At 37.4% G+C, this 15,869-nt stretch overlaps 1 protein-coding gene across 2 annotated transcripts; it reads left to right on the top strand.

The window, feature by feature from the left end:
* Positions 1-2,229: 2,229 nt before the first annotated feature.
* Positions 2,230-15,271, top strand: STARD3NL (STARD3 N-terminal like). 2 transcript variants are annotated; one of them, XM_009895003.1, is made up of 8 exons: positions 2,230-2,526; positions 5,331-5,408; positions 7,417-7,494; positions 9,223-9,276; positions 9,393-9,510; positions 12,077-12,175; positions 13,875-13,944; positions 14,779-15,271. In XM_009895003.1, the coding sequence occupies exons 1-7, from the start codon at positions 2,302-2,304 to the stop codon at positions 13,925-13,927; spliced, it is 705 nt and encodes a 234-aa protein (XP_009893305.1). In that variant the 5' UTR covers positions 2,230-2,301; the 3' UTR covers positions 13,928-13,944; positions 14,779-15,271. The 2 variants fall into 2 exon arrangements, with proteins under 2 accessions (XP_009893305.1, XP_009893306.1); XM_009895004.1 differs by lacking the exon at positions 7,417-7,494.
* The last annotated feature ends 598 nt before the right edge of the window (positions 15,272-15,869 follow it).

Below are 15,869 nucleotides of genomic sequence, written 5' to 3'. Positions count from 1 at the left end.
ACCATGTTTCTGCTCAACTTTACTGTGTACTGTACTGAAATAAATCTTTGCATAGTGAATAGTTAAATGATAGGCTTTGTAGAGTAAGGTTTAGTGGCTGGTATTTGAAACAGAGGTATAAAAGTAAATGCAGAACAGTTTCAGACTGAAAATGTCTTATACCAACGTGGGATAGTTGAAGAGAAGCAGGTTCACTGGAATTCTGAATGTGGAGTAAGTCTGCATTTGTGTTCCTACTGTAAAGCTTCTTAGTCCTTTCAGTACTATAGCTGTACAAGTGCATTTTTGGTTTTGTTTTGTTTTTAAAAGGTAGAAACTTGATGCATGTTTAACTTCCAAGTTTGCCCACTTGCCTAGAAGTGTTTATAAATTCTAATTTATGCATGATTTAGAGGAAGGGAGGGAGCATGTGTCACAGAGTTGAGATTAGTACTTATTAGGAAAAGTCATTGCACAAATCCTGACACTTCCCACCCAAAGTTGGGTAAACAAGAGGGTGAGAATGAGAAGTAATGAAGATGCTCAGTTGTGAATATGTTTGAAAAGATCTTGAAACAGGAGCAAGTGCAGTACAACAATTTATGTCTTTATTCCAGTTAATGGTCAAACTGATTATGTTAATCTCATATTCCCACTTCTTGATTTCTCTGTTCATGCGTGCTCTGTTAACACCTCTTTAAAGGAGGTTAAGCCCAGCAAAGGCCTGTCAGCTTTCCTGCTCTGGTCCCATGGCTTACGACTGAGAACCAGAAGATATATACCTTGGGTTGGCTTTGGAAAGCCATGGGCAGGAGCATCCTGGGGTTGATTGCCAGGCAGGAGCAGGATGGTAGTAGCCTGCCTGTGCTTGTGCTTGGCCTTGTGCTTCATTTGGCCCACAGCCAGATCCCAGAGTGAGACGGTGATTAGTACTGGCTTGGTTTGCCTCTGATAGCTTCTTACTTGCAGGCAGACACTCAGCTGGTAAGGTAGTTTCTGTATCGGTGCGGGTCTGTTACCGTTCTCATGACATAGCCCAAGAAAAGCAGACTTTGAACTACCCGAAGGCTGTTATGTGTGATTTGACCTAGACATTGACAGTTCCTGGCTGGCCTGCGTCTTCCTCGGCTGTGCTGCGTGTGCACTGGCAACCCCCTGCCCCACCTTTCCTTTTCCCCTGTGTCCTTGTATCCTCGTGTTTGCGTAGTGGTGTGATACAGATTCCCTGTCTGCTTTTCCTCTTGTGCTTTCACTGGCTGTGTTCTTGCAGACTCGGAGTTCAAACACCGTTGGAATAGAAGGGGGGAAAAGGTTTCTCTTTCTGTTTTGCGGTTTACTGAAAGACAACCCACGCAGGAAGAGACAAAGGTTTTTTTCTTGAATTTCAAAAAGCTATTCCCCTAGCACTACAGAAGCTTGTCTGGTGTGATTTGTATTGCAAGATGTATAGCTTAATCTAATGAGTATTTTGTATAACATTAAAATTCCTGTGCGTTTCCTTGAAACTTTTGTGACTTCTTAGTTGACTCTTTCTAGAGGCTTTAATTGGAAGAAGATTCTCAGGGAGTAATGTAGTGAATTCTACATCAAACTGTTCCAGTTTTATAAGAAATTTAACCTGATTTTTTTTTTTTTAAAGCCTTGTAGTCAGAAGAGACTTAGGGTAATTGCATTAGCTTCAACCACTGGGTTGCATACAGGTTTTTTTCAGAGAGTCCTTGTCATAGCAGCTGAATTTGTCTATAGAGCAAATAGCAGTGTATTTGCCTTATAGAATGGTTATTACAGTATTCAGGAGTTTTAATGGACTTTTCATCTTTCGGTTGTGTCAGCTCTGGATGTGCTGGTAGCTAACTGCCATTTTTCAGGAATTGTAGTGGAACTTCCTTTAAGTTGCTTTCCTATTGATAGCATTTTAATCAGAATTGGAAACCTTGAAGATGCAAAGCATCATGCTTTTTATTCATGCCCATTTAATGATCTTGCTCTAACAACATGGAGAATGGAGACTTCTAAATCTAGACAGTGCTCCTTTATTCCCAGTGGTCTAACTGAACATTAGTTCTTGTTTCACAAATCTTCTGAGACATGAAGAGAGCCTAGATATATCTTATTTTAGAAGCCATTTTAAAGCCTAATTGCTAAATTACCTTAGTCGTCAGTTTAGCAAAAAGAGAACTGACGTGGTAAGATGAAAATACCTTCTGGGTTTTGGTGACTAATGTGTTTTGGTTTTGTTTGTTTGTTTAGAAATTCTTCCTATATGGATCAGCCTTCTAGTGATGGTGAAACTGGAAGAAGACCACTCTAAGCAAACCCAGGATGAATCGGGTGCCAGGTGATGCAGAAAATGCTCACAGTAGCAGTGTGGAATCCTGCCCGCCCTTACGGGATGTCCACTCCATCAACCCAGCGCAGCTGATGGCAAGGATTGAGTCATATGAAGGCAGAGAGAAGAAAGGCATATCAGATGTCAGAAGGACTTTCTGTTTGTTTGTTACATTTGATCTCTTATTCATAACCTTGCTGTGGATAATAGAATTAAATGTGAGTTGTCTTTACAGTACCCTTAGACTTTATTAATTTATTTATTCACTTCAGGGGTGGTTAATAAGTTGTCCTTTTCTATGCCAAATTATATGCTATTTGTATCTATTTAAATTAAAGCACCTTCTTTTAGGCTTTCATGAACATAGCATCTACTCAACTGCATCTGCTTTTAGTCATTAGGATACGTGGTTTATTATCTTCTTATGTTCCTGTAGTCCATGAACCATGCTGAAGAAACTGTTGGAAATCCAGTGAACTTTTCAGGCAGCAAGTAAACAAAAATGTTACTGTACATCTTTGAATTTGGCGAGGAGTGTGAATTTTAACAGGATTTGAGAGTTTGTCTTCTGAGTAACTTAGTGATATTTCACTGAGGTTTTTGTCCCTGGAAAGACTTCCAATGGCCAAAACCTTTCTTTTGCTGTGATGTATTTTCTTTGAGACAAACTTAATATGCTATACATTGTGTATGGCAGAGTGCATCTAAATAACATAAACTGCCACAGTTGCCACCTTTTAACTCCAGCATTTGCAATTCGGTAAACAAGGGAGTTCTCCTGAAATTTCCAGAAAGCAATAGGGTAGCTGATTTGTTATTACTTCATAAGTAGCATCCTCGTTCTTGAGCTGGGCTTTAAACTATAATCTAAATTATTTAAGAAAATAAGCATTTAAGAAAGGACACGGGGAAAAATGGGAGGAATCTCTTTTCTAGACAAGAAAAATCTTGAGTAAACATTTTTTGTCAGCATTGCTTTACAAGATAAATAACCTTGGTTATTGATCTGACATTATGAAGTTTCAGGAGCTGACTGTTTGGGTGGTTCATAGATACAGTGAAAAATACACTTTCTGATTTAATTTGAGAAAGCAGACTTTGCTTCCCTGAATGCTGTAATTTTGGGACTAGACTTAAGTTGTCTTTTTAGATGGGAGGACTTGTATCTGGTGTGTAAAGTCAGAAAAGCAGCATAGTGTTCTGATGCATTTCTTTATTTAGGCCAGATTCTCAACAGCTTGTTTGACTAAGAGGAGCAGAGTCTGGATTTGTATCTGTCATCAAAGATTCAGAGTACAGATTTTCATATTAGTGCTCTAAGAATATTTAAGACTATATAGAAAATGCTACCAGTTCATAATGTTTCATTTTGAATGCTGCATTAAGGGACCTCAAGATCCTAGCAGTTTCTCTGTGAAAAGCTGTGTTTTAAGGAGAATATATTATGAACTGGAGTTCTATACTGCCAAATGTCAGCAAGAATGAAATGCAGTTTTTTGTCTTTGTGAGTCATAATATTAGAAGCCATCATTTGATATCTGGGATCTGATGCATGGTTAGGGTTTTTTGTTCTGTTTTTTAAATTAAGTTTTGTTCATTGGGAAGTCAAATAGCAGTGCGTTAGGACTGTCCATCACTGGTACATAAGTAATGAGACTTCAGAATTGCTGCCAGAGTTCCTGTAAGTGTTGTTTTCCCTTTGTTGCCGTTATCCAGTGTGCTTAGGTGTAATTTATTTTTAAACACTTCAGAGAGTAGCTCCATGGCAGTTTGAGCAAACTCTAACTCAAGGCTTTCGTGGTTCTCTGTTCATCCTTATGTTAACATGGGGCTCATGCAGGCACGCAGTGAACAGTTTGAAGGAGGGGAAGCTGATCTTCCTTATTTATGCTGGAAACAGATAATCACACCTGATGCAGTAGAGCAACCAAGGGGAAGCTATATTTGAGAGTTATTTGTCAGGTAGCCATAATGGGGAGGGAGAGGAGAGAAATAGAAGAAATTTGGAGTTGGAGTGAATAGTGTCAGGAAAACACTACCCAGCAGTATGGTTGAGAAAAGTGTGGAAATGTCTAGACTGCATTGCTTTGCGATGGTGACCATATGTTGTCGGCATGCTTTGGTAACTCCTTTCTTTAAAAGGTCGACAGTAGTCAAATTCAGTATTAAAGCCTTCTGTTGGTGTTGTTTTCCAGTGCTTTACATAACTGTTTCATGCAGTGCTTAATTATTGAATTTACTATTACGAACAATACGATATGGACACTAAGGTTTTTCTCTCCCAAATGAGATATATACTGCTTTCACTCTCTGACCCAGTATATTCTAAAATATTTTCTTACTAACTCAGTTTGAACAGGAAAGTGACAAATCCTTCCACTGGAAAGAAACACAGTGCTAAGGAAGATGTAATTTTGAATCCTCTCAAGCAAATGAAAGAATTAAACTTGGGTGTTAGTTATTTGTGGGAGAATGGTCTAATAGTTGTAGCATCTGTTTTTCACAGCATGCTTTTTTCCTCAGCTCTCTTAAAACAAATAGTATGTATGCTGATAAGGAAAAGATCTGGAGTATGGATTCAGTTACTGTTTCGTTTCCTGTTTGCTGACATGTGACTAACTAGAGCTAGTTTCTGGGTGGCTTTTTGATCAGCTGGGTTTTTTTGATCCTCCTATGAGACATAAAATGCTCTGTGAATTTACGTAACAGTCCTTACACTTAATCATTTCTTCTTCCCTCAGCAATTTGTTTGCTTTTCTTTTGGGACAATCTGAAATGTAGCTTGCGTAAGGCAGGTGATAATCCTAAGTGTTTTCATTTTGAAAATTGTAATTAATCATGAAAAACAAATAAGGACACTAATCTTAAAATTGACATTCTTAGCATGTATGTCCTCTGTACTTAGTTTAATGATCTTTTTGTATATCAGTGGGGAACTATTGATTTCACCCTTCCGATGTGTGTGTATTTTGGCTTCAGTAACTTCTGTTCTAAAGCTGTGTGTATTGTTGTTTCTTCGTAGGTAAAAGGAGGCATTGAGACTACCTTAGAGAAAGAAGTCCTACAATATGACTACTCTTCTTCATATTTTGATATATTTGTAAGTGTTCTTTAAAAAAAAAAGACAAAAGAAAGAAAACAGCAGCAAAAGTATAGTTGTCTCACGTTCCTCCTTCCACAGATGTTCCGTTCCCTAGTTTGAGTCCTGTGAAAGGGTTGATCTTTTCTTGATAATTTAAACCAGAAGGACTTGTGCCAAATTTCACCTGTCTAGGGGTTGCCCAGTTCTGCTTTGGCAGCAGGATTATGGAGCCTGTGGATAGAGATGCTTAGGCACACTTAAATTGCATCTTCTGCTTTGGGGGACATGGAAAAGCAGATGAAAAACTCAGTCAAGAATGTGAGGCTGATTTAACATAAAGGTAATTTATTAAGAGGACAAGACCGATAGCCCTCCAGCTGTAAAATCATTTTGTTTAAACCGGCGTTTTTGTCCTTCCACAGAAATAAGTCAGTTGCAGTGGGGAGAGACTTGTTCCCAGGTTGGCCTGTGTAGGTCAGGATTTTTTCAGATTTCTGTGTTTTAACTCAAGCAGGTTTTTTTTAACATTGTACTAAAACCAGATGACATGAAGTACGATTCTCCTTTACTGTGTATAAGCACCTTAGGCACATGGGAGGAGCTCTACTGCATTAGGAAGTTTCTCTGTCTTTCAGCAAGATGGTAGCTCTGTACTTGCAATGCTTTCTGCGTTGCATGGACCAAGTTCCTGATCTTGAAGTAAAAGCTGTTTCTTTACAGTTCTTCTAAAGGGCTCCATGTTTTTACAAGATCATTATTTCTACCAGATCTCGTTTCCCTGACAGAGATGACTTGGTTTGGTATCAGTCATTTTATATTGATGCCTATATCCATAATCTCTCTTTGAAACTGGTGTAAAAACCCATCCTTACTTCTGCATTGGACCATTTGCTGTGTCAAATGGAATGAGGTACCAGATACAAAAATTTCATAAGCTAGCAACAATGGTACTTCTCCCTTTCTCATTGTTTTGCTGGCAGGTTCTGCATGATATACCTTGCTGCAGAAAGCAAAAAATGTTACCTGTAAATGCTGATGCTCTGGAAATTATTTTGCCCTGTAACTGAACAAAGGGTTAAAAACATGTAATGCAAAATAATAGACTCTTAGTCCCTGGGAAGGGACTAGATCATTAAATCCTGCAAAATTATTTGTGGGCTTATACAGGATTTCTTCTGTTTCTACTATACATCACTGAAACACATATTTGCATAAGATTAAATGGGTTCGTTATACCTCTGGCCATGTCTATCCTTGATTGCTTTTCATTTTCAAGTGTTTTACTTTTTTTAGATTCTGAACGCATCTTTTAAAACAAGTTGGAGGCAATCTAATGTCAAGAATGAACAAGGAAATTGAGGGTTAGGGTCTCTGATTCAGAAATATCTTCTGTCTGCTGTCGATTTCATTTTCTGGCCTAGAAATACTATAACTTACCTTTCTTTACTGCAAAATGTGTGGAATGGCTTGTTATTGCAGCCATCTCCATAAAGCATAAGTCATCGTTGCAACGTTAATATTTCAATAAATGCTGAAAACTTAGTAAGTAGAAAATTGTTCTTAAAAATTCTTCCTATTTTCTGATTGCTTTTGTGAAATCTTTACCGTTTTTAATTATATTCTTGTGCAGTAGCACATCACTAAGATCAGTGAGATGCACCCAGTGATGCTAAAGGTATTTGCTGGATTAACTGCATCTAGATTTAACTGCTCAGATTTCAATCAGGTAAAATGATCATGAACATAAGTTGTGTAGCTTTCTTATGTTTCTAACTTATTTGTGGAATTGCACGTGCTTGCATATTTGAGCCTATGTAGGCATGTGAGTGGTGCCATTTGCTTTACAAATGGGAAATTATGTTCTATTTCTGTTTTATAAGCACACATTCAAATTTGTTTCTCAATAACAGAACTTAGATTATCCTGTTTTGTTTTGTAAGCAGTTAGTATTTTCAGTGAGCTGAGAATCTTGTGGTTCTTCTGTGTTCTGAATTAACCAACAAATATTTTTTTCCTTTCTCTATAGCTACTGGCAGTCTTTCGATTTAAGGTGTTAATACTTGCATATGCAATGTGCAGACTGCGCCATTGGTGGGCAATAGCTGTGAGTAGTAGCCAAGCATTATGGAGTTTTAAGTAGAATGGATCAAACAGACAAAATTTTAGATGCCTCTTAGCTCTTGTATGTTAAGAATCATCTTGATGCTATACATAAAAAATTTGCTGTGCAGTAACAGGTTTAAAAATTTCTGAAAGATTTTTAGCCTAAAGACAAGAATTTAAGAGCACAGTGGGTATGGTCTTTATTAGGTATCATGTTAATACAAATTGAAGACTTGTTTTGAATCCAGTATGGATGGCTAGTCATAACTGCTTGTTAACTCTGACTTGTTAATTAATGTTTGAAATACATTTGCATTTGAAATGGCAAACTGTATTAAAAAAAAAAGAATTGGCATTATTGTATCAGAGATCCAGCTGTCTGTTAACTCCCACATTCTTAGCTTTTCAGAGTTTTAGGTGCCACCCATTGAGCACTAGCATGTGTATTGTTTCATGCTCCAGTACAAAATGTTGAATGTGCATCCCTTCCTAGGAAGGAAGTTCTTGAGAACTGTAGGCAATCACAGTGGGTTGGAGCAAATAACTTTAATGCAGGTGTACTGTGTGGATGAGAAAGAATGCAAAACTTGATGACAAATTCATACTTTCACCAGCCAATACCACAAATTGTAATATAATCGGCACATTGCTTGCTTAGTGTGTTGTAAAACTTAGACTTTTTTTTTTCCTTACAAGGTGTTAGGTGCATGTAGAATGTGTTAAAGTATAACTTTCTTCAAGTGAGTAGCATGCAGTTTTAGTAGTCTGAGATTACATGCCATGTTTGGTTTTGTGTTTTTTTTTTAAATGTGTTATTAGCATGGGAGAAACACATACATAATAGTAACTGCTGCTCTGATTGTGTTTATTTTGAAGTGCATGCCTCTCAAAATCCCTTATGCTTAGTTGTATAGCTTTAGAGTATTTCTTCCAATGACATCCTCCAACTTGATACAGTTGTTTGAGGTGGTGGGAGTGAACCCATCATGGCGGTAAGCAATTAGATATATAAAGCTTAACTGAAGGTTTTGCAGAAGCTGTTAATCTTAAAATCCTGCCTGTGTTTACCAGAAACTAGCTAGGTTCTGCTATTATTTAAAGAATTGCTGGACCCAGATGCAGTAATAGAGTTAGAAGCCTTGCTTAAGTGAACAGTACTTGTCCACTGCTTTTTCGGGGTTTTTTTTCAGACATTTTATGCAGCTTGCCTTTTTTTAAATATGTCAGGGAGCATCAAGTCTTCAACGTGATTCATTTTTCATGATATCAGTACGTGAATTAAAGTATTAATTCAAATTTACTCCTGCAAAAATGTTTTGTTATTTGAAATGGATCTTTTGATTTGGATGGTAGTGAAAAGCATTTGGAGCAAGTGCTGTTTCCCAAATACATAGATAGATTATTTTTTTTTGAGGGACTTGGTGAATAAAATACTGCATCTTCATTATACAGTAAGATCACAATTTATATAACTCAGCATCTGTGTAGCATGTAAGCTTCCTACCTGCTGTGTGGAAATCAACATGTGGAGATGTCCGTATTAAAAGTTATCTTTATTACGGAGGTCATTTTAATAGCACTTGAAGTTAATTGTCTCTTTCTTGTTATGTTTTATTAATCTATGATCTTGCTGTTGTTGGTAAATATTTAAAGTTGCAACTGATAATGGCAGAAATTAGAAAGTAAATTAATTTATTAGTTTTAACTGTTCTTACCCTGTCTCTTTCAGTTTACAACAGCAGTGACCAGTGCCTTTTTATTAGCAAAAGTAATTATTTCACAGGTATATATCCTAATTAAGTGTTTGTTTTACTTTGTTTGTTTCACTTTGTTGTTTTCTTGAAAGCAAGGTATCTCAGGGTAATTTCTGTAACGTTGTGCGCTTTTGTTTCCTTCAAGCTGTTCTCACAGGGTGCTTTTGGCTACGTGCTGCCCATCATATCCTTCATACTTGCCTGGATTGAAACTTGGTTCTTGGACTTCAAAGTGTTACCCCAAGAAGCTGAAGAAGAAAACAGTAAGCTTTTGATATTTCCCCTCAATCACTGCACTTGGCAACATTCCATCCCATGTTATCTGGCAGAAGAATGCTTCTTTCAGCTTCTCAGAATTTGAAGAGCTGTGGGAAAAATTAAATCGTATGGCATAATTATTCTTTTTCTGGAAAGGAACATATGCCTTCAAAGAAGCGGGTTTTTAATTTAGGGAGGCAAAGTTAAAAGTTACAAGGGCCAGATCGGCAATTTGTCAAGCACTTAGGAACCTATATGATTTTCTATGCTTAAGACATGAAAATTTAACTGATGTGGTCTTCTAAAATTTTATTTTCTGGGCAATGCAGAGAATAACTGTCTGGTTCCTCTTTTAGGAAGAGCAGACAAAATAACTAACTCAGTGTCACTAACTCTTCTTTTGAGGTGGAAAAGGGAAAGCAAAGAAGTATTGTGGAGAATCTGCTTCGTGCACAGACAGAATGAGACCAGATCAAGTACACATTTTAGCCTCTTCAAGATGAGGCAGCGGGTCATCTGGCACTCGATGTATTCAACTAAGTGGAGGAAACCCATTGATTTAGTTGAAAGAGAATATTGCTTAAGTGGTGAGGAAAAGATAGTGTAGATTTCTGCTACAGTTGTTTTGTTAGTTTCAACAGCAGGAGAGTAATTATACAGAGCATCTGTTATTTGTGCATCATTACCTGAAATGCAGTCTGAAACTCTGTTGAAAGGGCATGTTTGCCTGTTAGGTAAAAACAATAACTACATGGGCATGGATGCCTCCATTTTTTTTTTAGCGCTCTGAAATGCTATCTTTCTACTTTAAACTTTTCCCTCTTCATTTCGACCACTCCAAGAAAGAAGTTAGTTAAATGACTACTCTGGGGTTTACCTAGAGAAAGGGAAACTTAGGGTAACTTTTTTTTCTCTGTCGAGGCGGTGAGGAACTAAAGCTGTATCACGCTTTTATCTCAGTAGGTAAGAAATCTAACCAGTTCAGAGACTTTTGCATTTTTTGATACTGAATATTCATAGACAAAGAAAGCATTTGGTACATACATATATAAATGCTTGATTATCATATTCATAAAACTGAGATATTGCTAAATCCCTGTGGGATTCAATGACTTTTTCTTCATTCCTACTGAGCTTGAAATGATGGTATTTATTTAGAAATACATGCTTTTTAGTTGAACTCTGCATATTTCCAAAAAAGATGGGATTTCACTGGAAAATGCTGATTTTAAGCAATTAAGTTAGACAAATGATAGGCACATTTGCATTGTGTTGTGTGGTGATGTCTTATTTGTTTTTAAATCTGAGGCAGATAATGAAAACAGATTTTAAATCTTTTTGCTTTTTGGCCAAGTATTGTTCTCTCCTATCTCTAGTAAGAGTGGAGGCTGACTTTTTTCCATCTTACTGTTTTGTTTTAAAAAAACCTCAACCAAACAATAAAAACCCACCACAGCAGTTTTCTGCCTAATGGAACAGTGCTAATAATTTAGAAATGTTTTGTCTGTAACTTTAAAAAAAAAAAAAAGCGGGGCGGGGGGGCAGGGGAACTGTCTTTCTGCTGAAGAGGGTTTCTAGCTCTAAAAGATTCCTTCTGTGAGGAGGGTTTAAAGCTAAAATCCAACCAGTATGTGTCTTCTAGTATCTTGTGACTCATTGTTGAGTATGGAGACTGAGCTTTCTCTTTTGGACAGAGTGGAAATACAATTGAAATAGACGTCTCCTTTGGAGATTTCAAACTGGTTAATAAGACAAATCAGTATGTAGAAATAGCAGTTTGAGTTGGAAAGACATTTTTTTAATAACTGCTGGCTACCTCAGATAGCTCTCCTGATCAGTAAAACATCAAGGGTTTGTGGGTTGTTTTTTTTTCCCACCAGTTGTCTTGTGGCAGAGAGTAAAGGATGGAAGTTCTTATGTTGACCTAAAATGTCATCTTTGCCCTGTTATTGTCAGAAGGTCTGTTGATGGCAGTAAGGATGAGATGAATTAGCTTCTCTCCCAACCCCTTTTGGTGTTTGTCCTGTATTAAATGCACCAGAATAGCTCCATGTCATTTCCAAATCTTTTTCCCGATTTTAAATGAAACTGAGCCAAAAGGAGTTGAAGGTTGGAGTAACTAGATATGTTGAGACAGATAGGTGAAAAAGCAGGCCATTAATCAGGAGTCTTTTGGTGGCAAAGTGAGAAAATAATTTATTTGGTGATGCGTGGCAGCTCACTGATCATTAAAAATAGATTTCAGGGTTTTAGTTAGCCAGTGACTATTGATAAATTTACATACAGCATCCCAATGATGCAGTTGCGCATAGTAGAAGGAAGGATTCCTTAATTCATGTGTACAGTACCTCTGTTTGGCTAAAGTGTGTCTCCTTAGCTGTGTGAAGTTATATAGAAGACATAAATGTTGAATTAACAGTTTGCTTTTTTTCTGAGATATTTATTTATAGAAGTAACTTGTTAGGAATGCTAATACAATACATCAGTATTTTAGATTCTTCATCGGTACTTGCTCTTTAAGATGCTATGTGATAGCATTGAGGATTTGGGGTTTTGTTTTTTCCCTTCTAGGATTTTTGATAGCACAGGATGCTTCTGAACGAGCAGCTCTTCTTCACCCAGGAGTCCTCTCTGATGGGCAGTTCTATTCTCCTCCTGAATCTGTAGCAGGTAGTTATGTTCGCATAGTGAATGATTTTTTTGTATTGACGTTAAACTCCTGCGTATTTCACCCCCTTTAGAGGGTAAGGCAGGGGAAGGGTGAAGGTGAAAAAAATGTATTTTCCTTTTTAAATTAAAAGTGTACTTTACAATCCTAAAATGAAAGATTCTTTTTATATTGAGTTTAATTACTACCTATCAGATGAATAACAATAATGATAGTTAGTGGGGCTTCTGACATGTCCCAAAGGTATTCAAAACAAGATAAGTCTGAAAGAAAATGGCACTGCAACTGAAAGGGGGCATTTACTCTTTGTTTCTGCCATTGGTGATCCTTACGGGTCCCTTCCAACTTGAGACATTCTACGATTCTGTGATCTCTTACCTGATAGCTATAGTGTTTATGCAGCAATGTACTACTTAATCCAGCCTAAACTTGGAGCTTTAAAGACTCTTAGGATGGACAGTGAACCTGAAATTGCTCTAAAGCAAACTCAAATTTCAATCAGAGGCTTTTTTTCCTTTCTCATAAGAAAAAGAAAAAGCCCTGTCTGTATAAAAAGGCTAGCTGTATGGGTACATTAAACTGAGGGCAAGTGTTAATGACATCTTAACTCTGCATATCATGTGCTTTGTTCTAGTTGAGCTGTAAGCCAAGTAAGCAAAAAAATGAATGGAAATACTTCAAGATTTAAGAATGTAATTGCAGGTATTTCAAGGAAATGAGTAATTTCGTTATGGGTTGAGTGGATTTGAGTTATTTGAGGATGCAGTGTGAACCCCCAAATTCTATGTCAGTCTTTTTACCCTAAAATGTAAATAGCCTCTGTAAAGCCATGCTGTATTATGCAATATATTTAAAATATTAATATCTGCTAATTGCTACAGATACGTTTGCCTATCTTTCCTTGTAGAGTTATACACGTAGTGATATTTTTCTGTTTAATGGCTGTCTCTACGGATGCTGAGCACCTTGGCATAATGAATGACTTAGAGCTCCATCTAGGGATGACAAAGCATTAAGACAGTGTTGAGTATAACTAATGATTCAAAATGGAAATGTATTTTAGTTAAAGCTGTGAGGACAAATGGTTGGAAGTATTATCCTGGATTCAGCCTGGACTTTTTTTGGCAATAGGATATACAGGGTGAGAGGAAGTGTAAGTAGAGCTAAGACGTTTTCCTTGGCAGTTTGGCTGGGCTAACGTTGCACGTGCAATGAGGCATCGTGCCTCAGCGTGTGTGCGGTGACTACAGGTATATGACTGTGCCATTGCTTTCAGCTTATTGAATGGCTCCTTGTCACCTGGGTTTCAGTAACAGCTCACGTGCCTTCTCCTAATCTGCCCTAACTGCCTGGTAAATTTGTTTAAGCACCCTTTATGGGTATGAGAAGCAAAAGAAACAGTCAAATGAATATATTTGAACTAAAACACACACACTGGGAGTCACAAAGTATTCTGAAACTGGTAGATGATGTACAGTAAAAATAGCTCACAATTAAAAATATTTTCTTCAAAATTTTGCGTTTCTTTCAAACACCTTCAATATGAGACATCCCAAAAGATAAGAAATCTACATCAAAAAGAAAATATTTTTATGGAAAATAGTTGCTTTGTGTTGCCTTTTAGTAAGCCATTACCAGTGGTGATCTACTTTTTTCTTTTTCTCTCAACTGATCTAACAGCATTCTTGTCTTCCTTTTTAGGGTCTGATGAAGACTCTGAAGAAAAACAAGACAGTGAAAAACCAGTTGTATAGCAAATCTGAAAAAACAGGTAAGTTCCTCTGCATAGAATCTGAATATTCCTAAAAATATTTTTTTCTTCTTAGTTTCTTCCCAAATAATTTGAACGGTGGGATAACTCTTAGGAGTTTGAACCCAGCCTATCTGTCTTAGCAACCTTCAAGCAGGAAATCCTGCCAGGCTTTCAAGAGCCTGTAGTTGGGGTCCTCTGCTCCTGAGTTCTGGTTAACTTGGGCCCAGGGGTCTGAGAACGCTCTTCTGGAGTACTGGAGTACTTTTACACTTAAAAGGCTGCCGGCTCAGGATGGAACACCTCCACCATTTATTTGTTGGCTGTCCTGGAAAGAATAGTGATGGACCAGATGTGTAAAAGCTTCTTTTATTGGAAGTGAGGAGAGATATTTCTTTGGAGATGGCAATGCAGAAGTGCTAGAAAGAGATTTTCTTTTAGCTTAGGTCTAGGACAAATATACTCACCTTGAAGGTTGCATGGGCAAAACTACTTCAATATTTCCTTTCCTCAGTTTGTGTAATACTGCAAATAGGTTGGTTACATTGGAGCAGCGGCATCTTAAGATTTTTGTGGTGGACTTTGGTTAAATATGAGAGATGACTTTCTTGTTTTGGAAATTACTTCATTTACTTTTGGAATCATCTTGTCCCATACATTTCACTTCACCACACATGGCAAAGCTCAAGCTAGGGTAGGTATTAAATGTTCCTGAGAAGCTGAAGCTTCTGATTCCAAATCTTCTACTGCTTGTCTGGAAGAGTGGATGACCTTTCCTTTTCAGCCTCCCTGTTTTCAATATCTGTTTTCTTGACTTGCATCTTCATTCATCCTGACTTGTGTAATCTGTTACAGAAAGAAAATCTCTGAGGGAAGCTGTTGGGGTTTGGAAACTGGCAACAGAGTGTGTGGCTGACTTGCTGGTGGAGCTGCTGACAGGAGAATTTGTTCACTAGAAAGCAAAGGGAATGGTTCCCATGTACTGTAATACCTCACAAAGACGTACCTTGTTGACATATGTATATTAGGTTGCCTCCCAGGTGGTATGAAAATATTTGTCCATGATGTATTTTATTATTCAGTGATTCCTGAAGTTGATCGTCTAATGACTAGGTAATTACTGGAAAGCATTGTCTTGTGTACCTAATCAAGAGACTGGTAATATAATGAAGTAAAACTTCTCTATGGTGGAAGTATATTTAATGATTGTTGGGACTCACTAGGTAAAACTATTTTATGTTATGTTATTGCAAATTTGTCATTAGTTTTATGTTTATCTTTTTTAACTCCATGCATTTTCTTTTTTAATGGATATGTTCACTTTCTAAAATAAAAATGTTAAAACATGGGTAATGCATTATGGTATTTTGTTGCTTTATCAAGTGAAAATCTGGATGCACCGCTCCTTTATTTCTTGTGGGGTAATGAGGATTCCAGCTTGCACAGAGTTTGTGCAAAATGTGTTATTGTGCTCTTTGGCTGCCTGTAGGGATGCAGCATTAGTTGTGGTGGAACATCATTTCGTTGTTGCATATGTGATAGCGAAACGATGCAAGGAGCTTTTTGAAATAACAGCTCCCACTCCCATGGGATGTTCTTCAGGTTCAAGGAGGAAAGTGGAGTACATGAGCCTTTGCATTACCCCAGTAGTGAAAGGGAGTGAGTCAATCATTTGATGTAGGTGTGTAAGTATGTGTATTCTCAGATATAGACTTTAAGTGTTAACTGATGCTTGATCAAGAAGTTTTCAGTAACATGTAAGTCCTACATAAAGAGAAATATGTCATCACTTTCCTTATATAGCCATTAGCAACCTGCAGAGCAAATATTAAATACCAACATATTCTTCACCTGTTAACTCATGCATATGGATTCTATTACTTTGTGATACTTCCATTGCTGTGGAACAGAAGTAAAGTGGGTAGAAGACAGGGTGGGCTATGGTC

Source organism: Charadrius vociferus, unplaced genomic scaffold, assembly GCF_000708025.1.
Source record: "Charadrius vociferus isolate BGI_N301 unplaced genomic scaffold, ASM70802v2 scaffold51, whole genome shotgun sequence".
NCBI lineage: Eukaryota > Metazoa > Chordata > Aves > Charadriiformes > Charadriidae > Charadrius > Charadrius vociferus.
Note: the sequence above shows the minus strand (reverse complement) of the source record. Positions and strands in the feature narration are given on the sequence as shown.

Coding starts and splice junctions, on each gene's coding strand:
- STARD3NL (XM_009895003.1), top strand. CDS start 2,302: ATGAATCGGGTGCCAGGTGATGCAGAAAATGCTCACAGTAGCAGTGTG. Junction 9,277..9,392: donor CAAAAGTAATTATTTCACAG/GTATATATCCTA, acceptor GTTTCCTTCAAG/CTGTTCTCACAGGGTGCTTT. Junction 9,511..12,076: donor AGAAGCTGAAGAAGAAAACA/GTAAGCTTTTGA, acceptor TTTCCCTTCTAG/GATTTTTGATAGCACAGGAT.